Below are 25,212 nucleotides of genomic sequence, written 5' to 3'. Positions count from 1 at the left end.
ACTGCCTGCACTCGGTGATAGGAACCGGACTCTGATTTGGAAGGCAAAGGAAGGAAGAGAACTTGAGACAGTATTTTTCTTCTCCTAATTTGTTAAAGAAGTGTCAAAACTAAGTAGTCTGTGTTCAGAAATAACTCCGCTGATAACTAACTCACAGAGGGGATAGTCTAGACTGCTGCAAATATTAAGGCATGTATGATATCATCTTTTTTTCTCCTCCTTTTTAAAGTTAACATTGTAGGAACCACTCTGAGGTGAATCCAAATTCTTCAGATCCATATTTAGTATCTGTTTGGGGGCTGGGGATAGGGAGAAAAGGATGGTGGGACTTTTAAAAAGTAATCTATTATTTTTATTAAACCTGCAGTGTTCCATCTACTTACATTAAGTTCAGGAAGAAAAGGTTATGTTTAAAGTGCTAACTTACGCATCTGTTAAGACCACAATTAATTATCTTATTTGATGATTTCTTGAAATAGAGACTGTAGACTTAACAAATAAGCTCTGGAGGAAACACGCAGTACTCCTTGGCTTGCGTACCTGTGTCACTTCCAGATCCAGTTGATAACGCTGGCATGATTTAGTCTGCAGAGTATCACGCAGGAACGTCAGACTAGTGCTCTGCGGCCAGAAGGCAGAAGTTAATTTTGGTTTAACTGCTTGCAGCCAAGTTGTCTACAAAGATTTATGCAATCTCCCCGTTTCTCCTAGAAAGAACGGAAACAGAATTTTACAATTAAGAACTTTGTTAAACTGTAAATTAATGCAGCTAACCAAACCCAATCATTATCACAAAATGAGCTTTTGATTTAAGTCGCTCAAAACCAACAAAACCCTTTGCATTTATATAGAACTGTTAAGATTTTTTCCCCAGGTGAAACACGTTTTGTTTTCTTCAGTCTAGTCTATAATCCCATCCCGCTGTAAAAATAACTTCACACATTTCTCTCATGTAAATTATACTCTAACTCTAGCATGTCAGGTATTTGGGAAATAAAGTGTTCTTTAAATAAAAACAGTGAATAATTTAAGTCACTCTAATTTTGTTACTACTTCTCACAGAAAAAAAAATGCTTACATGTTAATTTATTCCATGCTTCTACTCAAACTCCTTTCAATCCATTTCAGTACATTTAAGATCTGACATATGATTTTTATTTGTAATCTGGAAATATAAACTAAATTTTAACTGAAATTATAAAAATCAGGACTGTAGCTAACACTTATCTAGGGTAAACGGCAACTGGATTTATGGAGCCATTCTCATCATTCTCACGCAAACTATATAAAGATTTTTTTCCTGTAATTCATTACTATGAAGTCACTTTTTTTTTTTTTTTTAAGATACAGTTTTTAATTATTGCACAGGCCTACAGACATTAAATTTGGCTCTTTTGTTTTAACCAGTTCTTGAGGAAAATTCAGAGAAAATGTAACGAAAGTATGAACTAATTTCAAATATAAGTGAACATATTTAAATTAAGTGAACATATGTTAAAATATAAAACTGAAAGAAACTCAAACTCTTTGCACAGGACTGGAAATGTTTACTAATAGCAGGGCAGGGGCTGATGTGTTTGCAGGGAGAAGGAATGGAGAGGGTGAAGTAGAAGCTTACAGAAAATAAAGTATTTTCTTCAGATTTCAGAAAACAAAAAGTGTCCTTGAAGAAAGAAAGCAGCATAGTTCTGTTTTAGCATAAGGAATTAAACAAAAAAGAGAGCATTTTGCTGCTGCTGCTGCTGATTTGATTTTTGTTGGTTTTGTTTGCTTGTTTTGTTTAAACACATTCATATTAATCAGAATGACTTTTGAAGTCATCTTGGCTCTAAAAGTCCATATTTTGGACACATTTGTAGTTGGCAACAGTCTCATGGAAGAGTAATATACAGGTGCTGTAAACACTGTACGCTGTTCAAAAGTTTCTTTCTCCAACAACAAAAAAAAAAGAAATCCACACATTGCTAAAAACTATTGCAACATATTAAGGGCCATCCATAAGATTATGTTCATTCCTTTTTAAACCAATTACTAGATACAAGCTAGTTGTTAACTTGTCCCTCTGTGTAAGCCTATAGTTTAAATAGTCTGGCAACATTTTGATTTTTTTTTCCCCCCCCCCCTGAACATTTTACCTGAAGAAAGATTTTGCATGTCAGCTTTCAAACCCCAGTGATTCTGGATTTTTTTTTTAAGAAAGTAAGCATAATAAAAGTTACAGCGATAAATAACTTTTTCTACTATTAAAAAGAATGAATAAAACTCAAAACATATATATCGTAATTGTTTTAGGGATGGTTTTGGTTGTGGGCTGGGTTTTTTTGTTTGTTGGTTTTGGAGTTATAAAAGGTTTTGTTAAAGAAAAAAGCTTTCACCCAAAAAGCATCATTTTCCTCCCAAATCAATATTCATTAAAACAATACAAAGTCTATTAGCTTAAACTAAATTTAAAACAGAGATAAGGGAGCACTTCAAAGTGAAAGATAAACTTATGATGACAAAGTTGTAAAACATCTATATGCAAAGCTAGCCAGGGTGCCGTTTAAATGGGAAAAAAAATCTAGACATCATAGCCAAGGACACACTGTACAAATTAAGAGCAAACATACTCACTTTACGCTAATTCTGTTTGTTTTCTTTTTATTGTACCACATACAAGCACCATAAAGGAGGACTCCTGTTGCAGGCTCACTTACAGTCCCCAGAGTGAGCACACGACTACAGCCGTAGGACGCATGGAAGCACTTTAGGTTTTCAAGTGTGTTAGAAACTGGTTAAAACAAAATGATTTCCTGCTAATGGGCCATCTTTAATTTACACGCAGCACTGTCTACTAAAAAAATCCATCCAAACATGCACAGCATTCGCATTAGTAAGGATTGATTAGAAACTCGGATGCCTCCAAAGAAAATCATTGTGAAATGTGGGAAGTCTTGATGATCTACTTACATGTCATGTATTCAGAACTCAGTTGTACTCTTTATTTTTCTTTATTTCACAGTAAATCATTTGATATTAAAAAAAATCAAGTTCCTTATTATTTAAGAAACTTATATATGGCATAAAGTTATTCCCCCCAGATCCTAAATATATATTAATGAAAAATAAATGACCTGATGAAATCCTTACCAGTAAAATGCTTAATATTTTGCTGGAATGGAAGAGGGATTTTTTTTTTTCTAACTTGCAAATTAAGCTACATTTTTGCAGTGATGATGTTATTTTCTTTGGCTCACTTTATTTAAAATGCTTTGGAAGTTTTTGTCGGAGCCCAGCCATAGGCATTGCTGACTGCTGTATGGAATCGATTTGCTGCAACACAGAAATACCAGCTGTTACAGTATGTCCTGAGAGGGATTACCGAATATTCTTAAATTGAAGTTCAATCCATCTTTCCATAAAAATTAGAACCAAAAGCCAGGAACGTAACAGCAGTATCAAGTGCACCTGAGGCATTTACAATACCCAACAGGACCGTTACAACCAGCCTTTAAAAAGGGCTTATTTTTGAAATTTCATTATTCCAGTTGTACCTTGCTTCTATATATCACACTGTATCAGATTCTTCTGGCATCCACCATGTGGAAACAGTGAAATATGCGAAGCCCGGCGATACGCGGCTGACTTTCCACCAGGCCCCGGGCCGCCTCCCCGGCCGCCGCGGCGCTCCTGACACCTAGCGGCCCGCCGCCGCCTGCGGGCCCGGCCCGGCCCCGCCGCTGATGCCCGGCCTTTGTCACACACAGCTCGGGGTCGGAGCTGCCACGGCCGGGTTTCTGAGGGATTTCAGGCTCAAGAGGGAAAGGGGCTTCTGGAAACGCTAGGAAATGTTTTAATGCTTTTCACTGTGTGTGTATTTACCTCAACGGCGAAGGGCGTTCCTATCTCTAGGGCTTTCCGGTTGAACTACAGACATGCAAAAAAAAAACCTGGATGGCTGTAAAAATGTGTTTCCTTGCCTTTACATAACTCTTGCACGCTATACAAGCACATTAACCAAACCAGACACACTTCACCCGCCAAGTTCATTACGGTAACACAACATAGCGTGGTGCCAAATGCCCCGGCTATAAATAGCCAGGAGGGCAGCAGAAGCCTCCTGGGAACACCCTTCAGAAGGCAAAATCCTACTGTCACAGCTCTCCAAGGGAACCGTTCTTCTGCCTGTCACACAAATAAGGGGCCCCTTACCCACAGACAGAGGGGAAGGGGGTAAATCCTGCTCCCCGCCACCCATGTCATAACTACGGACAGCGGTAGGAAGGTCAAACCCAAGGGCGGGAGACACAGCATGAGCGCTAAGGCGTGCTGTGCCTTGCGCATAGCCCGAGCTTTAGTGGCTTCTTTCTAGCATCACCTGTTGTTTTTGAATGAGAGCAACCCCATTAGTCACATGTACACTTAATTTCCATCAAGTTAGTTTTTTCTACTCTGAAAACCAATTCAAATTTATCTTTATAGCAAGCAGCATGCATCTGGAGACGGCATGCATCAAGGCTTGGTTCTACATTCGGCTCCCCGTCCAAACCTCAATGAACTTCATATTTCTCTCTGAAAGGTTATTTTATAAGTTAATATTTTTGGCACTTTAATGAATATAAACAAATTTCCTTCACATTTAAAAGGCAGGCTGATGATTTCAGTTGATTTAAAACAGTTAGAAGTATAAAAAGTATGAGCCTAATAATGTTATGAATCAAGGAAAAAAACATAAAAAACAGGTTGTTCGATACAAGAAACACACTTAACATGTTCTTCTAAAGGATGCTACAGTTATGAAGACTATAACCTGGATTTCCAGAACTAAAACAGCATGCCTGCAAATGGTATTTGAACTTCCAGATAGAGATTTCATGTGGAGACAGGAAATTTGACAGCCATTCGGTCTTGTATTCATTGTGGGGCCTCCAGTAATTGAATGACTAGAGACATGTATACAAGTCTCCAAAACCTAGTCAGCACAGGAAATTGCCAAAGGAGGTTTTCTAGACTGGGGGAAGTAAATCTGCTTTGGTAGACAAAATGTGAACAGAAAATGGTGGTCTACTCTTCTGGAAGATGTAATGAGATCTACTGAATCCTTAATCCTTACTGAGGAAGCTTCCACCCACTCCATAACAGGGTCTCTGACAGACTACTGGAATCCGTTTGTGGCTTTCGACTGCCATCCAAAACTGGTCAGCTGCCCTTATAGGCAGTATGTGCACGCTGCCAGCAGGAACCCACACACACAGAAAAAATCAGCTGGAAATATTGCATAGCATATGAGAGCTATGTAATCTCAAATGTGTCCCAAATTGAAAAGGACAATAGCTGCCTTGACTGACATCCTCCTGGTCTTGCCATTGTATCTTCAACCATGAGAAGAATTTTAGGGTATCTTAATCAGTGATTTCCATTTTGTTTAACTTATGCAAATCTTCAGCTTACACCATAAGGATTTTAGATACAACCACAGTCTGAGAATAAAAAACAAGACTTTAGTCCCTGTTAGTGCTTGGTGGCTACTTCTGAATGTGTTCAGGTTTCATTACAATGAACACCAGAATGACGCAAGGCTTATTCCTAATTTTGGTGTCTAGGCCTTTAAGAGGAAGAGAATAAAGGATGAGCTCACACTAGATCTTTCACTCAATGGGTCATTACCGGAAGAAAACTCCAATCACTATCTCATCACCCACTCATGAAAACTTGCCAGATACACTGTGAACTCTTCTGTTGTTTGACTGTATTTGTTCAAAGGGCTCAGAAGACAGGAAGGAGAGGGAGATGAGAAAGTAGAGCATAAGATTTGCTTCCTTCAGAACCTGAGCAACAAGTATGTTCCTCCTCCTGAAGAGCTAAACCTGAGTTGCAGGAGTCTCACTTACCTAAACACTCCAATAGCAACACTGAAATTGATGTCCCCATTTTCTTCCTCCAGACTGATTTTCCCCCATGCTATCGCTTTGCTGAGAGTGGAACCATAACATAAGACCTGTTTATCTACATACCACCTTTATCTGAGCCCTCTCTAAATACAACTATGAAACTACATTCTTTTAATAATGAGCCACTCTAACATAAAATAAAAATACAAATAAAATATAGATCAGTGTAAAAAATAGAGTAATTGGGCCACTGAGCAATGTTTTTGCAGAACTCCAAATGACTCTGAATCCCATCACACATCTGAATTAAAATGGTTAAAATCTTCACAGAAGGGACCCTGTCCACATACTGCTAACCACATGCCAAAAGGTAAAAGCATAAGAATGAACTGTTTTACCCTCCAAGTAATACAATGTTGACCAAATGAGTTTGATAAACACTTATCTAACTCCTGCTCATTTGCTACCACATTATTCCGTGCAAACTAAGCACAGTTGGGAAGGATACTTGATTCAGCCTAGTGGTTCCTATTGCTCCCAGCATCTCTAAATTCAACTGAAATTCCCTCATTTCAGAGAAGGAAGAGGAGAAATCAAATTAGCTGTATCACAGAACGAACACTTTTTTTCAGTGGAGCTTAACCAGCCTGCCTTGACACTATTCTGAAGAGGGCGCTTCATTGTAAAATATAACGCTGTCTTCATGTTGACTCATTTCCTCGCCTATGTGGCAAATGGTATTTTAAATTATATAAATGCCTCAACTTGGAAGTGAACTGACTTGCTTTTTCTAGGGCAGTTACAGAATTTTTTATCAAAAAGTATGGCTTTTGATCAGTCAAATATGTTATCTTTGGGGGAAGATTTGTTCACTGCCTCCATGGCTGATGTTTATGGGTCTCCTGAATGTATGTAATCCAGATTCACTTCCATGCTTAATAAATAACCAGCGCTCATAAAATAAATAAATAATAACATGTTACCTACAAAAAAAGGATTTATTACCTATATTCAGATAAAAAAAAAAGGTTCAAAAACTTAATCTCGTGATCTTGATTAAAACTTCACTGATTTCAGAGATCTTCAGTCAAACTAACATTTGAAGGCACTCCAATCTAGCTTCTAAGATGTCAAATATTATTTTATATACTGTACAGAAGAAGTTTTCGATTGTTGCTGTCTTAAAACATAGTCATGTTATGTGTGAAATACACTCAAAAAGCAGCACTAGGTAAAATTGCTACAGTGGCAAAACCATTTGCAATCTGCACCTCCCATTTTTAACACACACACACAAAATATGAGCTCTGTTCAGCCTCAGATTTTAAACGTCAGTGCTGGAACTGAGCACATTCCTTCAAATGCTTGAAAACATTCCCTTAAATACATACACTAAAGCTAACAGTTTAATTTAAAACAGCATCAGTGTAGTTGATGTCAGATATCCTTAGACAGATCCAATTTTCTGCAAATAAAATGTACCAACTGACAGAATAATATTAGTTTAATAAACTAGTTTAATAAAGCTATTCACTAAAATGTGACCTAAACTATGTCTCAGATCAAAGGCTGCTCTTTTGGTTTGAGTTACTGGTTTGGGTACACTCTTAACACTTTTCCCCTAGCTGCAAACCATTCCTTTTCCTGGAAAATACCTGTCAGCGGGTACCACAGTCTCTCCATTAATTACCTGCACAAAAAGTTTTGTTCTGGCACGGTTTCTTGACAGCCTTTTTGAAAAAATTAAGCAAGCTCAAGTAAATGACAAACCCTACCAGTCCCCCCAAATGCTGAAATGATGACAACTATAACTACTGCTATAGAAGAGAAAGCTCAGCAAAACCTCCAGCAATGAGCTATCTGATAACCTCAGCCCTCCCTAACAGACAATTATACATGTCTGGTACCAAAGGGGTCTACAATTCCTATTTTAGAAATATAATCCATATTTTAGTATTATATATATGATTCTGTATTTTTGGGTGGCCCTGTGTGGAGCCAGGAGTTGGAATCGATGATCTTTGTGGGTCCCTGCCAACTCAGGATATTCTGTGATTATTACAATGCAGTTTGATCCCACACCTACAAAGCTTATGGAAAATCTCCAATTGATAGAAACAAAAACAGTGTTAATGCCATGCTTCATAAATTAATAAATATTTCATTTATTATTTACAAAGTATTCACAAAGTTTTTGTGTCAAGTTTAGCAAAGTATTTGTGTCAGCAATATATTGAATTTCACAGTCCTGTGGCTCAAAAAATTTGTGCACCTATTTTGAGGTCTGTTAAACAGCCATGTCCAAAAAAATCATCCTCAGAAATACATAAATATACAAATACTATTATTTCAAAGTCAAAAACATCCCCCAAAATATTAGCATGTTATTTTTCTAAACTCAAAAATGCTTACACCTCTAGAGCCAAATGTGTTGAGGGGGTATTTTACAGTGCTTCCATATTTTGTTTGTTTTTACAGGAGACAGCCTGTGTCCACTTCATCTTTTCTAGATTACCTCATCTTCCAAACATTTATCCTTTGTTCAGCACAACTTTCCATAATCCATTTCTGTCGATATGTGATTTTTTTTTTTGATGGAACAGAAAATTTGGAGAGGGAGAACAGGAATGAAAAAGTAAACAATATGTATTTTTTTTCTCTGAGAGCAAAAGCAGAATCCACTTTCTCAACATATTTTTATCCCCGTAAAAGTCACTACAATAATTTCCAATGTAATCAATTTCAGGCTTTTTTAACATTAAAGTTTTAACATTGAATATAAGCAATATGAAAAATATATGCTTTTAGCTCAGTTTTGGAAAATGTTTTGATTTATTAACTGTTAATTTACTAGTTGCATCTTGATAAGTAACAAAAAACTTCCTCACATGTACAGGTGCACAGTAAAAGTGAAGTATTGCTAGTCAGAGGAAGTATGCGCATTTAATTTCCAGAACTCTACAAGCTTTGTGAGCCAAACTGCCACGGGATGCTTGAGTTTGTAAAAGAAAAAGTTGAAACTCAATGGCTAAGCAATGACACCTCCCAGGGCCTCTGGACTGTTAGTGCACCAAGCACACCAGGCCTTCCTTGCAGCCTTCTCTTCCCTATGACCGCCCTTCATCCTTCAGTCTCGGTTACAACTGACTCCACAATACCTACATGAAGCTCTCCTCATGCCCTCCCCTGCCTCCTCCCTCTCGGCAAGCTCTGGGAGCACCACTCCACCTAGTCCAGTGTGTGATTTGTCACCCAGGACACACTTCCTTAGTTTTCATTGCCTTCATTTTCCTCCTTTTTTTCTTTCCAGAATGGAAGGTCCCCCCTTAATGTCCCAATTCTACCTTGCAGTTCCTTGTGCTCCAGGCCTCAATCCCTCTTACTCCCTCCTTGGGTGGCACAGCTGTGTCCTCATTATTCTTCTTGTGAATTCATGGTCTTCCACTAACAAAGCGTCCTTTTACCCCTTCACAAATATCCCTGCGTCCTGACATGACACAGTTTGTCTTCACTTCCCCTACAGTTTTTACTTTCTCCTGTCTCCATTTCCACTCACCCCTCCACTGCCTCAGCCCTTTACCACTCTATTTTTCACACTGTTGCATTCCAATCCTAGATTCACGTTCCAAACCTATTCTTCATTAGCAAGCACTTAGTTTATTACCCTCCAAACCTCAAATTTATGACAACGTGGAAGTGGTAGCAGATGGGGAGATTCCTCTGCCTGCAGCCCCGTACCATCTCCAGGCTCTAACTAAACTCAGATACTTTCCAATGTTCTGGCTTAAATATTTATCAATGCTCAGTAACATCTGGAATATTCCCCCACAAGTTTGGAATCAATCGTGTCATTTCCAAAGTTACACATTATAATACAAAGAGACACAGTTAGAGCTTTACTGCAACGCTTGAAGCTTGACATACTCCATGAGTACAGACACTCAGCACACTGCAGTTATGTAGGAGCTTAATTGGCAGAAATAGAGTAGACTTAATTGTAAGATTGCCAACTGTCTTGCCAACCTATTTAGCCGAAATTATAGATTATAGTCCCACTGCAACTGGAGTGCTAGGCACTGAGATTCAAGTCTTATTGTCAAGTTTGAAAACCAATTCATACAAATCTGAGATAGGGATGAATGAAGAGGAGTCAGATTCAAGGCAAGGGGTAAACCGTATGTCAAGTTCACACTTCAGTGAAGACAAACTCTCAGATTTCACTTCATTTGGCCAAAAACATCATATTTAATCTTTATGAAGAAAATCATTTAAAATGATAAAAGGTCAATAAACACAAATGGTAACAGTACTTAACTTGGCAGTGTTACCTACATGAAGAATTTTCTGTTTTTCTTGTTCAACTCACAGCTTAATACATTACTTTATGCCTTAATGTATACCAGGAAAACACAGGATATGCAAAGAGTCCAAGTTAATGTTGCTGTTGGAAACTTAATGTTTGCATTTCCTGGATTTTGCAATTTCAATGAGGTGAACAATACTGCATTGATTCTATTTTGGCATTTGCTACAGATACCAAAGTATTTTTCCTTATTTTGTCTGAATCTGTATAAATCAGAGAGTTAAGCAGTTTGATAATGAGCTTTTGACATTTTTTGTTATTCATAGAGGCATACCCATCTTACATATCTTTCAGTTTATTAGACAATCATGAAGGTGGTGATGCTGTACGGATCAGTAAGCTTACCTGCTTCAGCAAGTGTAGCTAAATGAAAGTGTAGAAACGTCTTAAAAATTGATGTTTTAAAAATCAAAATATTGTGAATACAGAAATTTTGATGAAGCAAAAGAAAATATTCTACAGTAAAAACATTGATTTGAGATGGTGTCACTGTAGATTCCCTACTAGCACTCAAAACAGAAAACTGCAGTTAATGTATACTTATGGGAGGGTAAAAAAGAGGCAGTCCAATCTTCCCTCTAAATTCAAAAGCTAAAATAACTTGAAACTCTGAAAAATGGAGGGATGGCGGGTAGCTGAATTCAGCTGAAGTGCAGCTACTTGTACAAAAATTATAGTTACTACAAGGTAACTGGCCTCTTCCAGTACATACTGTTGGTGTTCCTTGCATTAGTACCCTTGAGATGGGAAGGTAAAGAGCTGAACACAGTGGCTAGTGTTGATCTGGCACTCTCTTCTACTTTGACAGATGATTTAAAGGCACTATGTTAACAGAGATCAGTTGAATATAAATAGAAATATATATTTAAAATGTCTCAGTAAGATCATAAAAGCTAATATAAATGAAAGCCCACAGAATATTGTACTGGGAACAGCATCAGTGACTGTTTCGGCAAGACCAGAGGTGCTACGGTTCCCTTAGACTGCAGCAACCTACGGGATCTGCAAAATCCAGTGAAACAGTTTAGGGATGGGGAGAAAGAATTGGATAGGGAAAGGTCAGACAGCAGTCAGAAATTGCTACTCCTAAACACTTCACAGAGGCAATGAGATGGATGATACCTTGCCACAAATAGAAAGAAGATAAAGGCTATGACACTTCTGAATCCAAGGCTTACAAGGAGGATACAGGAAGAAAGAACAGAATTAACTGACTTACTAATACCCAACGTGGACACACTCCGGCATCTCAGACAGTGGTGGTAATTCAGATTGACTAATACCTATTAAAATGGCACCCGCAACACACTTAGGCAGTACCAAGGAAAGGAATATAACAGTCATTTATTGCTCATTCAAGTGACATTTTAGCATGAGTGCGTGCCTAGGTAACCAGGCATCTATTTTCTTGGATATTTCCTCTGTCCTTACCGACTTCATCAACACATGGGGCGTTTCTGCACTCCTCCCTCCTGCTCTGTAGATTTGCTTCCTCTTGCAGGGCAGATGGCCTCACCAGCAAAATCGCTGGAGATAATCCTGTTTATGCAGAACAAAACATGATCCACTTCTTGGCACACAGGCAGACCCCAATACAGGGATAAGACTGCTGCTCCACTCATACGGAAATCCATGCTGATACAGCACTGTCCATGTCATTTTTTGTTTGTTTTGGTTTGTTTGTTTGTTTAACAGCTAAGGCAACAGGTCTCTCCCCAGTGCCAATCTTCTAGTCAGCTTCCTGCCCCTGTGAATGATGCTGCATGAAAGACAGATGCTGCTCTTCTAAACTTAAATATCAACAGAACTATAATGGTGTCTGAGGATTTGCAAAATTCAAGAGGCCACAAAAGGAGAATGCTTGAAAAAACACAAACAGCCAGAAAGCCTCCTCTTACCTACTGCTCCCTGGATGGACGGGAGGAGAGGGATGGGGTCACAACACATATAAATGTAAAGAGCTTTACACAAGCTTAAGAGACTGCTTTTCTAAACCTACAGCAATTTTTAGGGCTTTGTACCAAGTCCCAACCAAGAGCTTAAATTACTGTTAGCAGCTGTGAAAAGCTCAGGTGGGACTTATATAAAGAGATGATATTGGAGTTGCAACTCACACCTACATTAACCTCTGCTGTCATGACCATAACAGCAATGTGACATCAACAGCTATCTGTGATGGTACAGAGCAAGACTAAATAATATTTGCCTTTTCAAAAGTTGCTGTTTGCTATGGGGAGTTCCAGAAACAAATTAGAAATTAACTACAATATGTAACAGCTTCATCTTACATTAGACCAAATAATTGTCTGCACCAATTAAGATTGAATATTCTTAATTCCTCTTGAGCTGCTGCCTCTCTACACGGTTTAACATATTCTGTACTTTAAAATCAGAATAACTTGGTAACATCTTTAAGAAAGGGCTGGTTTGCTCTGCTCATGAATCCCTCTTGCACACGGAGCAGAATTCAAACAGTTATCAGAGGATCAAACAAAAAAACATGGGTGCCAATACACCAGAAAAACTTTTTTTTTTTTTTTTTGCAAATAAGTATTCAAAATGAGATAGAGCACGTTCTCATAAACTTTCAAGTTAGAGCATTCCAAAGCCAGAAGAGGGAGCTCCTGCACTTTACAAATAAATCAGCATGGATTTAATCTTGTCTTTAGCAAGAAAGTATTTCCAATCACATGCCACACGTTTGCATCTGGTCACTTAAGGAGCAAATATACAGTAAGAATCCAATATGAAACTAACGCAAATGCATGACTGATAAAGATCAAAAATGTTTAAAATAGATTTATTCCCCTGCTCCTTGTAAAATTGATCATTTTCATATCATGTACACAGCGCTGCAAAGCTGCAATCACATTGTCTGCAACCAGTTCAATCAGTAGAAGGCACCCGACCTATACACGACAGGTGATAGGTATGAAAACCCACAGAACTTTCTAACAGTGGTGTTTTTCCTACCTTTCTTTTAAAGCTGAATAAATTGAACACGAGCCTTATCTACCATTAGAAGAAATAAGGAACTGGATTTTGCTAATTTTAAGAAAGTTGGGAACAGAAGAAATGTTGCTTAAATATTTGCAACTGTTTTAAGGTAGTGTTTTTTGAAATGGCTCAAACTAGAACAGTTAACAATAAATCATTTCATTTTCTGCTCTTTTAATGAAGATAAATGAAAAGTATTTTGTGGTCTGGTTCCTTATAATAAAGGCAATATTTATCCAAAATGAGCTCAGACCACAAAAAAGTCAGAGGGGACAAAACACAACTTTTCATAGCCTGTTTCATCAGAATACATTCCTTAGACTTTGGTATCACTGCGATCAATCTGGTAGTTACATTTCCTAGACTGAGGGAAAATTCATGGAATATTATGGAATATAATGGGTTGGGTACTTGAAAGATCTTCCTACAGTGAATGTTGAAGTCATTTCTCTTCAAAGGGCACACACAAAGTGAATTCTTTGGTTTGCAATTGAGCATACCTTACTTGTGGAAATAACCTGTGTTTTGTTTCAGTGAAAATAAACTCATCCATGAGAAATTCTTGCATGTTCCTGTTTCTTTATTAAGAACTATTTATTGAAATGAAATAAAACCCAACACAAATGTCCAAGACTGAGCCTGTCCTTTTTTTTAACCTGTAAGTCTTGTAAAGAAAGTCCAAGAAATTTGTTCCCATTGAAACCATCTGTGAAAACTTATCTCTAGAAGACCTATGCCAGTTTCAAGAGGAAAGGTTTTAAGATGCAGGATGCAACTTATTGGGAATATAGGAATCACATACTTCACCCTTCACTGGGCTGAGTTCCAGGTAAGCACTCTGGTTTCCCACTCATGTCCTTTCCTGCTGTTTTGATTAAGATCCTCAACCTTTGGGGTTCTCGTGGATGGTGAACTGACTTTGAAATGTTTCATTTTTCCATGAGAAAAGTGGCAACGTAATGGATTTCTTCTCAAAGCAAATTTCTTCTTCTCTTTACTGAAATCTGTATTAGCATTTCCCACACAACTCTCAGCTTAATCAGAAATCTAAAACTTAGCATCATCATATTCCAGCAACCAATTAGCCATCTGGTCTGTCTTAATACTCTTGAATGAATGATTTGTGCTTAAAAGCAGAACTGATATGTGCTGGGATCTAGTCATCAACGACAAAGCTAGCCTAACTGCAACAGTCTGTTCAACAAAATCTGGAAATTTGGCCAGAAAGAGAGAAAAATCATGCTTAGAAATTCCCCTTGTATCTGCTCTGACCTTTAACTGGGGTGCTGAAGGAGAAGAGGAAGAAAAACAGGGTAAAATAAGCAGTAATATTTGCTGCCAAATTTCACATTGCTGTCAGCTTTTACAGCATAGCAATATAATTATGTAGTCTACATTTCATACAGTTACATAATTACTTGTCTCACTCATCAGTAGGCTTCAGATACACGGAAAATATTACAGAGTATACACTATTTTTCATGGTGTATTATTTGCCAAAATATCACTGTCACAGCTCATTTCAGGTATGGTGGTGTGATTAAAACACACCAAGGAGGTTTTGACATGCAACTTAATTTCCACAAATATTTTAATTTTTACTCATAACATCATAAACTAGTTTAAACAAACACTTGGGCCTGGGAGTTCATTCGCTGTAAGTTATTAAGCGGATACCAGCAGTTATTTCCTCACTATCTGGCCCACCAGCTGGAACCAAACCAAGATACCACCTTCAGCTGAAAGCCATAGAGCTGCCATCAGCAAGGCAGGGGCAAGGAAACCCAACCACAAAAGCACATCTGGCACTCTGTAAGAGTTTTTCAGTGTACTCTAAATGCTCACATCCAACAGCCCAATGGAAAAACCAACCAAACACACAGAATACGATCACAATACATCTGGTAGTCTTCGCTGTTAAGCAGATGGAATAACAGGTTTGGTTAGAGCTGGTCTGACAAAACTTTGCTAAGGCACCTGCAATATCCAACAGTCGCATCACAAGGAAGCCCCCAGCTGGGAAAGTAATGAGGCAGAAAGAGGAAGAAAGAAAATTCTGTTTTCACACTGTTTTTAGTGGTCCCAAGTTGGAAGGAAAGAAACCTGTAATTTCGTAGGCTGTAGATATAATCCCACCTTACTAAAGTAGTAACTTTTTTAATGTGCCATGTCATATTATTTAAGTAGAGAGCATACATATAACTGGATAGATAAATGTTAATAAAAACAAACAAAAAAAAGCAGAAAAAAAAACCACAAAGGTTAATCACACAAAATATACAGGTAAGTACATGTAAATAATGAAACAGTGCATTTTGAAGATCAGAGCATGCTTCTGTGTTGAACATTTATCATATATGTTGACACAAAAGAGGATGGGCAAGAGCTCTTAATCTCGTTCTTCTCTTCTAGCTGCACACAAAATCCCTTCAGGCCCTCACGAACTACAAACATACCAAAAAATATCAGGAGTTTTAGCAACACAAATGAATCACTGTACTGATAGGTGGTTTTCAGAAAAAGGAAAAACAAAAAAAAAATAAAAAATAAAAATAAAATAAAAAAATAAAAAAAAAGCAAACCCAACACGCTTCTTGTACTGATGAATAATATTAGAGTAACCACAGTGGACGTGGTCCGGCATCAAGGCTTCCCACAGTCAGAGAGTAACAACAGGTGTTGCAGAATATCTAACACACACATGGTTCTTTCCTAGACACCTCATGATACCACTACTAGAATTGTGTATAGTACTTACAGCACAAAAGACTAAAAGACATAAAAGCTGTGGCATGTCAAAGGAAGAGAGTAAGACCAAGGTTACTAGTAACGCTGTGTGCTCGCACGGAGTGAGAATGTACACCTGTCTGAAAGCTACTGCATGAGGGGCAACTCGGAAAAAGAGAAATAAAAGGATATGGAAATAGCAAAGCCCCTAGTTGTAAATTTAACTTGAAACAAAGGAATTAAACACACCAACCAGGCACTCTAGAAGTTTATCATAACCATTAAAAGCACCCAAAAATGCTGCCCAGCACTGGGTGGAGATGGGTTGAGTTAGAGCTAGCCACCATTCTCCTCTTCCCTTTGCTGAGACCCAAGGAGTCCGACAACCAGCCAGCAGCAGATCAGCTTCACTCCTGAAGCCAAAACGCCAGCAGTGACCAGCCCTACCACCATCCCTCGTGCTTTACAACACCAGAAAGCAGCCATCACTTCCTGAAAGTGCCTAAGCAGGACTTGCAAAGGCCAATGATGGTCTTCACCAAATCAAGAAAAGCAAGAGCTTTGATGAGTAGCTACTTCGTTAAGATACAGCTCAGCAAGTCAAGTGGTGGGATCTACTGTAGTCACATAGTCAAAAGTCCTTAGAGCTAAAAGGTAAGGTTACAAATGCATCACATTGAGATTTGGTGAAGGTTTTTGAATCCCACAAACTGTACCCAACGCTTCTGTCCAACACTTCCCCAACAGGAACTTTGATGTCACTTGATGGTAGGCTGAAGGCCACAAGGCATGGTTAATTCCTCACGATGCATATTTATACACATACACATACCTATATAGGTATATATACAATGAATTCATACTTCCTATGTATCTTCTTTTGTCTTATCTTCCAACCCCAAATAAACCCACCTTTGCCTGCAGGTTTCAGCCAATCTGCAAAACGAAGTCTTCCAGTGAGAAAGGGGGAAAGAGAATGCGTGAAGTAAATGGATGGGGGAGGGGGTGGAAGTCCTCACCGTCACTGAAAGCCAAGGAGGTGCTGAAACCATAGAACAAATGAGTATGATCGCTGAATTTGTGATCAAGTTTATAAGAAAACTTTACTAAGGACAACTGTAATATCCAACAACCTCATCATACAATCCAGCCTCGAAGAGGAGGTTGCTCCTCCTCTAAAACTCTAGCAAGCCCTTATTGAAACAACTTACAGAATATATTCTGTTAATACAGAAGTTACCCCACATCCAAACTCATACTTTACAGTTACAAGTAATCATTCTCCCTCCCTTCCCACTCCCCCATCTCACTCACTGTACAGGGCAAACCCTGCTTGCTGTATACTGCTCTGCAGTATGCTATTGTTTTACTGTTTTCATACATTTTCAAAATATTCATGCAAGACAGCACTGTACTTAACCCCCAAGCACTGATTAACCTGTACTGCCCTTTTTGAGACGCTCTAATATTGAAGTATACCTTAATGAACACCCGTGTCTGCAAAAAAAACACAGTTACGACTAACATAAACCCTTGAACACACAGAGCATTTCTGAAAGTTTGCTATCAAAGGCTCACGCCGGGATCTCAAGCTGAAATATGTTAATTTAGCAGTAACTCCTGAAAAGTTTAATTACCTAGAAACACTAATTAAAGTCTAATTTAAAATCAGAAAACACCTCTGTTGCAGAGGCAGAACACAGTGCAGTTCCCCACTCCCGTAATGCACTGCCCTAACGACAACCCCTAGCCTTCCCCTGCTCGCAGTCTTCTGCAATAGCTGTAAGCCCCACAGCCCTGACAGTACCCGAAACTGAAGCATCTGCTCAAAGAGAAAATGGTGCCATTCAGGACCCTCAAAACATTTACACAAACAGGACTGAATTAAGCTCTAAGTGCCAATTTTAGCACACCTGACTTACCGCTTTTAACTTATCTTCTTTCTGGTCATGAAGCAATACAGTTTCCTACAGTCTTTGTATGAAAAAGGCATGCTTTGGTATGACACAGCCACACCTGTGTGGTTCATGACCCTTTGCAGGAGTCTTTGCCATTACAGCAACCAGCATCAGGTGTTGGCCAACATGCTCAGCAGGGAGGGGGCACCAACTGTATATATGTTATATATACATACATAGACTATATATATATAAAGAATGGAAATATGGTGCAATCAGAAACATAAAAAGACAAAAAAAAATCTAGCCTGCTCCTAAATAATAGTGATAGTCCACAGTGATCTCCTGGTGTCCAAGGCCCTCCTTGCACTGAAAAGGAGAATCTGTTCCAACTAATGGAGAAAATACATTATTTTCCCCTGTATTTCCAAATGTCTGTGGGATGTTCAGCTCTGCAGTGGGAAAGAGCAAAGACTACACAAATCAGCCCAACACCGGAGGCAGGGGGAGAACTGTATCCAGACCGGTTTACCTGCCATACACAGGCTGCCTTACTTTGTAGGACACAAAGTTCTCCTACTTGCAGGAAACTGCATGTCTTCTCTAAAAGACCAGCTGAAAACAAGTCACGGACAACCAGCAAAAAGCAAGTCCCACGTAAAGTTACGAAAGGACTGAGAAACAAGACGGGACTTGCTGTCTTACTAATCTGCGGGGAGGCACTGGGAGGGAGCCAAGTTAGTTAATCCAAACACACAAACAAGTTAATGATGACCCCAGGGAGCAACCCTGGATTTACACACCGAAGGAAACACCGTGCAGGAAAATGTTAAGAAACTGCCTGTATGTCAGAGCTCAACACTAGTGTTTCAAAAGCAGTTTAATTTGACCTTCTGACACACACCAAGAAGCCGAACCTTCCATGGAGAATCCCACAGCATCCATTTGTATCACAGGATGGGAATTCACAACAGAAACTTCAGAGTAAAGCACCCAAATTACCAAGTGCTTCTGGAATGCCCCCTGAGGACCGGGTCAAATCGTGACCTGGTCTGAGTTTTCATCCAACCTAGAATTTTGTCTCCTGAACTTGTTGCATTTTTCATTTCAATTGCTGTGTGAGTGAAATTGTTACACAAACTGAAAAAAAAAAATCAAGTAAGTGTAAAAATGTTCACGTAACAGAATTTTCCTATCTAAACGGCAGACAGCAGAAACCTGAATTCTCTGAGGAAGAGAAAATACTTGTTGACTCCTGGCTTTAAAGCCGCATATGAAAACGTTTTGGTTCCGAGTCAATTACTAATGTAGTAACAAAAATCATCAGCCTCTTTGAGAAAACGGAAATTATTCATCTTCTGAAAATGTTTTCAAACTTAGATGACAAAAAAGGATTACTTCTAATTTCACAAGTAGAGACATCAGTTTACAGCCTAAAGATGGGATCAAACTACATTCACAAGCATGGGATTAAGAACTCTATGAATCCACTGACAAACATTTCCTAAAATAGTTGTATCGTGTATCGTAGCTTTCCTAAGCTCTCTGTTGAAAATTATTCTCTAAAATCACTGTTAAAAGGACAAATCTCTTGCCAATGTGCCCCAGTTATCAAAAAATATCTGACATGAACAGAATCGCTCTAAGCCTTTTTGCTGCTTCCTTCAACCACATTCACATCCTCCACTGCATTTTTTTTATTTCGTTTTGAGGACAGAGTAGCATGCAAGCAGAACTGAATCCCGTATTCATGGCTGATTTGTTATGAATCAAGTATCTTCCCATGAAGCCACCCCTCCTCCAGAAGCAGGAAGTTTGGGATTTTTTTTTTTAATTTTATTTTTGCAGCTGGATTCAACAGCACAAGGAAGAAAGGCTACTGAATAAAAACTGGATTTTCTGTCAACACATTTTTGTTTTAGGACAAGCTCAAGTACCCTCAGAAACAAAAGTATGTTTTACATTTGAACAACCACCCTTTAAAATAGATTCCAGTATTAATTATTTACAAGGTGTCTCTATTCTCCTTCCTTCCTTACGCTGAGCATTAAAAACACCGTCTTCAATACACAGGAACATCTCAGTACTTCGGAGACAAAAACTTTGTTTAGTATCCCTAAAAGCAGCTGTCCCAATCTTCTGTATTTCCTGTAATTCAAGTAACTACATAACAAGCTTTGATTTAACAGTTGGGAGAAGCACAGCAAAGCACCACGCTGCTCAGATGTGAAGCTTGTGCATCTTACCCAGTCAGCACACCAAACATCTCTGCGCTTTCTAACCATTTTCATCTATGTAGCTTTTTGTACAGCATTTTGCTGTGTAGAGACTCAGCCATCACTAGAGACAAGCTCATTTGTCTCTAATCAGCAGCAGTATAATCATACTGCAGAAGTGAAAATTTCTCCTAACAAGCAGTATTTAAAATACTATGCTAGTGAGTGTAAAATACCTACACTGCCTGTTCAGGCAGCACTCATTAGCCACCATCTAGTCTGAAATGCAGCTAATGAAACAACAATTACTAGTCTTTCCTCTGAACCTGCCAGTCCAAATTCTCAGTGCTGGGTGTGTACGGCAGGAAGGCTGATCAAAACCTTTTAACCAGCTTGTGTGCTGCTGGGCCGCCTCTTCTGTCCCTGGGAAAAACTGGAACTCAGAGATAAAAACCACATCTGTTCCGGGTCTGCAGTGAAAGTGCTTGCTTTCAGTTGTCCTTATAATACTCTGATGTGATGATTTTATGGAAACGGAGGTTAAGAGAAGTAAAATGCCTGGCTAGAAGTCAGAAATATCTGACTTCTAGTTTAGCACAAAATTACAGATATTCAGAACTTATTTCAGGCTTCTATCGAACCGGAATGTTATTTCCGATGTCATCACTACACTGTTTCTGTTTAGTTGTTTCCTGATCCACCTCTGAATAACATGCACACAACCTGAAAGTCAGCTCTATGTTCTCAGTATATAATAAAAAATGTTGGTAATCTAAACGTTTTTGATGACCCAACCCACCAACCTACACTCTTCCATTGCTAGCAAAGGCCTGACACTACCTTTTTGCTCTTCAGCCAACCTCTTAAAAGGAGATAAAAACAGTAACTAAGAAAAATACCAACCCTTCAATACTTCGACTAAAGGGCACTCCTGAAGATCTACCACAAATAATACCTACAGATTTGTACAGCTCCTTGTTAAGGCCACTTTTAACCTTGATTGTTCACAACACCTTGTCAAAATTAGTTCTATAACTTATGCCCCATGTAAAGCACCCCTTGCATTTTGTTTGGTACCCCAAGTTCTCAGATATAGTGAATAAATAATCTACTATTAACTTCCTTCCACTATTTGTAATTATCCTTCATGTAATCCTTCAAATACCTTTTCCAAACCAAAATTAGTTGGATCTTTTTTTTTTTTCTTTTTTTTTTAATGGAGAAGGCACTTCCTATTTCTGATGCAGCCTGTAACCTCACTTTTCATTTACACTGGCTAAATACCCCAGGACACTTAGAACTATGTCAGTCCCAGAGCAGATGCAAATGTTCAAGCATTGACAAAATTTTGGTGGTAATATTGTTTTGCCCAGGATTTTAGAAACAGGCTATGGATTTTTCCGTTCCCATCCACCTGTACAAAAGCTCAGGAACTTCCCAGCATTTTTGCAAGTGAGCAGGAGACGGGGCCCAGTCCCTGCCCCTACGCAGTAACTAGGTCACCAAATTCAACACCCATCACTTCACGTGACGTGCACTGGGTGATGGAACAGGGACACATGCTCCACTTCTGATTCCAAGATGCAGTGCCTCTTTGGTCTTTCCTCACTGGGGAAAAAGAAAGAGCCCACAGCCTCACCACCCTACTTCAGTTTGTCTTCCTTGTCCCTAATTCCTTTTAGAACAAAAAACAGAAACCACAACTATTTCTTGTCACCAGAATAGCAAATGGGGGGCTCTTATTTACAGTGCAATTCAAAAATATCTTTTGATAGTAGTAAATAAGTTAAATGAAAGCAGCATTTGTATAGCCAAACACATATGAGCATACACAAAATTCTTCTGTGTTTACCCAGATAAAAGGGAAACAAACCCATTTACAGCAGGATGAGAGACGGCATAATGGTGCCACGTGCGGTAACTCCTAACTGCGTATGAAAATCATCACAGTCAGAAGAACTCTAATGCGAGTATCAGCATGCAGGTTGTCACAGTCATCAGCTGTGAAATAAACATATAAAATAATAGCTTGAAATACGTTTAAACATAGATGTACAAGTCGTTTTCCCTGGCATGTCTGGTGAGCATGGCAAACAAAATGTGGAATCGGCATCTATAGCTTGTGAAGACTAGAAGACAACGACCAAGATCATTTGTAACAACAAGCCATCTTTCCAGAGTACTTTTTATTAATGTTATGATAAAGAAATTATCTTTAAATATTAAGTTTTGACCAACATAACATCTTTTTAACCAGCTCACAACCACAGATCTGCTTTTTCATCCTTTCTCTAAGATGCTTCTGCCTGAGAACATTCTCTCCTTTTAGAAAAAAAGATGTTAACAAGTTCACGCGTTAAACCACAGCTCTCCACCACATAATAAAGTCCTTGAAATTCAACACTGCCTTAAGCTAGTCATTACAAGTTACTGCTACAATCACTTAATTGATAAAGAAATAAACGCAATATCAATGAAGGTGATAAGAAACATTTAAGACAGTAAATATCTAATGGGAAAAGAGAAAAACAAGAGAGAAAGGATTCAGAGTGCTCATTAAAGTGAATAAACGTCTTATGCAATTACTTAATAGGAAGCTGAATACATCTATTCACTGGATCTTAGCAAATTAAGTTTGCCTTCTTTTCTCCGAATTCCATTAATACACAGACATCATGATGCAAAAGAAGTCTGCCCCTGCAGTTGTACTTTTGTTTTGAACTGGAATGTCTCAGCATGGCAAACATAATTAACTTTTTTCCATCTGTCCTACACATTTACTCATGTTAAACTTGTGACCAACTCCTATATGAATTAATAGAAGTTTAGGTTTATTAAAAGAATCAAAAACCAGCTAGTTACTTAAATTACTGTTAGAAAACAAATTGGAAAATTCCTGTTTTAGGTCCATGCTTCATTTCTTGGAACTTATATGATTTACTAGAAATTATGAGTATATCTTAACTTGTTTTTTCCATGCCTGATCAACTTAGTTGACTATTTGAAAACAATAATTTAATTTAGATTTGGAGTTGTATTAAGGCAATTATGTTCTACGTATGAAAACATTCAGATTCTTAATCACTTAGTATCTGTAACTCATTTTGCAGCTTGTGACTTCAGATCCCTTGACTATGAAAGATTTAGGCAGAGACATCATACGTTTGGTCAGCAGCTTTAAGACATCTCCTTCAGAATTTTACATGTGATTACGCTCAAATTCCAAGCTATGTTCTGCCCACCTTTGAAAAGCTGGAAGAGTTAATTAGAACTACAAAATTAAAGTACACACCCTAAAAATTACAGTGCAACATTACTTGCAACCCAAAATACATGTGTAATCAGAAAGCAACTACCTAGCTATGCAAGATGCTCTAGGGACTGCCGTACAAAACAAGTGCTTTGAAAAGGTGCAGAGACCATCCCTCAGTACTGCACTGCAGAACATAAGTTAAGTCGGAGTCAAGCTAGCTTACTTCAACAAGAAAGAGGAATCCTGCAGAAGAGAAGAGTGAGAACGACAAAATGAAAGCAACAGCCTGTTGAAATCTCTGCAGCTGAATTACGTTGGAGAGATAAGAATGGCAAGATGCTGCTTATTAGGAGACAAATGCTGCAATAACAGACAAAAGAGATAATGCGATCCAAAGTGTTTTCAATGTTCAAATGCATAAGAATGAACACATCTCATAGCTATTATTATGTGATTTGAAATGAGTAGGATTTAAATACAGCCTTGACATGATGCTGAATTTGGAAAACATCTTCCTGTTTATGAGCTCAAGTGAGAGACAGAATAATGGCATCATTCACAGCAAATTAAGAAAGGACGCAAGAGGAATTTTAGAAATGGTGATAAAATTGTGGCATGAATTGTGTTATTCAAGAAAGCAAGTAATGTGCTTTTTTAACAATCATAAGTTAAGTTTCCAATAGTTTATTTCCTCTGCTAATGGTAAGAACTAATACTAATAAAGCATCTTCCAATGCAATTTGACAATAACTTTTTTTTTTTTTTTTTTTAGAAAACCTGATAATACACGTTCAGACATAGCAGACCAATGAAAAATTTGCTATATGTTTTTGTAAGGGGTATACTCAGTTTTAGCTACTGACTACATGTCAGGAGAATGAATTTGAAGCAAGATGGCAATGCAGCAAAACCAACCGAACAAAGTTCACAATCTGAGTCCAGAAGGTATGTAAAATGGTTTGAGTGTTAGTGATGATCAAGGAAAATTGAGGCAGAAATCAATACGTCTTTCTAAATTAAACAGATTTTTGTGCATGAAATTAAATAAAGCAATATTATTATCCTTTTGTTATGTTCAATGAAAAGCTAAAAATGTGGCTAATATAAGACTTTTTTTTTTACTTTTTTCCTTCAGATCAAGCTAGAATCCATTATCTTATTTTTCCTGTATCCCAACAGATCAACTAATCCAATACATTTATTTCACATGTCTCCAGTGAGTGAACAACTGAAAAAATAGGAAGAGGAAGCACTTCCATTAGAAATCTTAAAACAGTATCTGTCTATCATGATCCATTTCAATTTAAAAAAATAAAAAATAAAACTAGCGCTGTGTTACTTTCAATTAATGATTTATTGGAGAGGATGCCTCTGGAGCTTCTAAGTTAGGACTGACATTTGAACAGGACACAACCAGGCACAAGTAAATCAAACTGAAGTAAGCCTAGTTTTCTATGGAGGGGAGCAAGGTATTTCTATCATGACGAGAGATTGTGGGAGAGGTTCCCTCTACCCCACTTATTCCAATGGAAGTAATGTGCATTTACAAGAACTTCTAAAAACAATGTTCTTCAGCTAAAATTGCTAGTTCTCTTAATTTCTTTCTGAGAATTTCAAATGTTTGTATGGTTATTAAGAGATGAAGGTATTGGAAATGCAATCAGCTCTCCACCGTTACATCAGTTCTGCCAATACAACTTCCTCTGTGATTTACTTATGTGAACATCTGTCTTATTAATGACATTTTTTGGTGCATGGTAGACACTGCCCAACTTCTTTACGATCCAGTTACATCTTTTGGTCCTAAACAACCAGCTACTGCTCCTTTTCCATCCAAAGAGCTGCATAGTGTTGATTTTGAGCAGCAGTGCCCTCTTCCCTTTCCTTG

The 25,212-nt window shown here is 38.2% G+C and overlaps 1 protein-coding gene across 7 annotated transcripts in view; it reads right to left on the bottom strand.

Annotated features, from left to right (window-relative positions):
* The window catches only part of MPP7 (membrane palmitoylated protein 7), a 146,146-nt gene that overhangs the window by 104,785 nt on the left and 16,149 nt on the right, over positions 1-25,212 (bottom strand). For all 7 annotated transcript variants that reach the window (XM_035317682.1, XM_035317685.1, XM_035317683.1 and 4 more), the window contains one exon: positions 541-707. In XM_035317682.1, coding sequence (XP_035173573.1) covers positions 541-577 — 37 coding nt within the window. In that variant the 5' untranslated portion in view covers positions 578-707. The remainder of the gene's footprint in view (positions 1-540; positions 708-25,212) is intronic.

The sequence above is a fragment of the Oxyura jamaicensis genome, chromosome 2 (assembly GCF_011077185.1).
Source record: "Oxyura jamaicensis isolate SHBP4307 breed ruddy duck chromosome 2, BPBGC_Ojam_1.0, whole genome shotgun sequence".
NCBI classification, from domain to species: domain Eukaryota; kingdom Metazoa; phylum Chordata; class Aves; order Anseriformes; family Anatidae; genus Oxyura; species Oxyura jamaicensis.
Note: the sequence above shows the minus strand (reverse complement) of the source record. Positions and strands in the feature narration are given on the sequence as shown.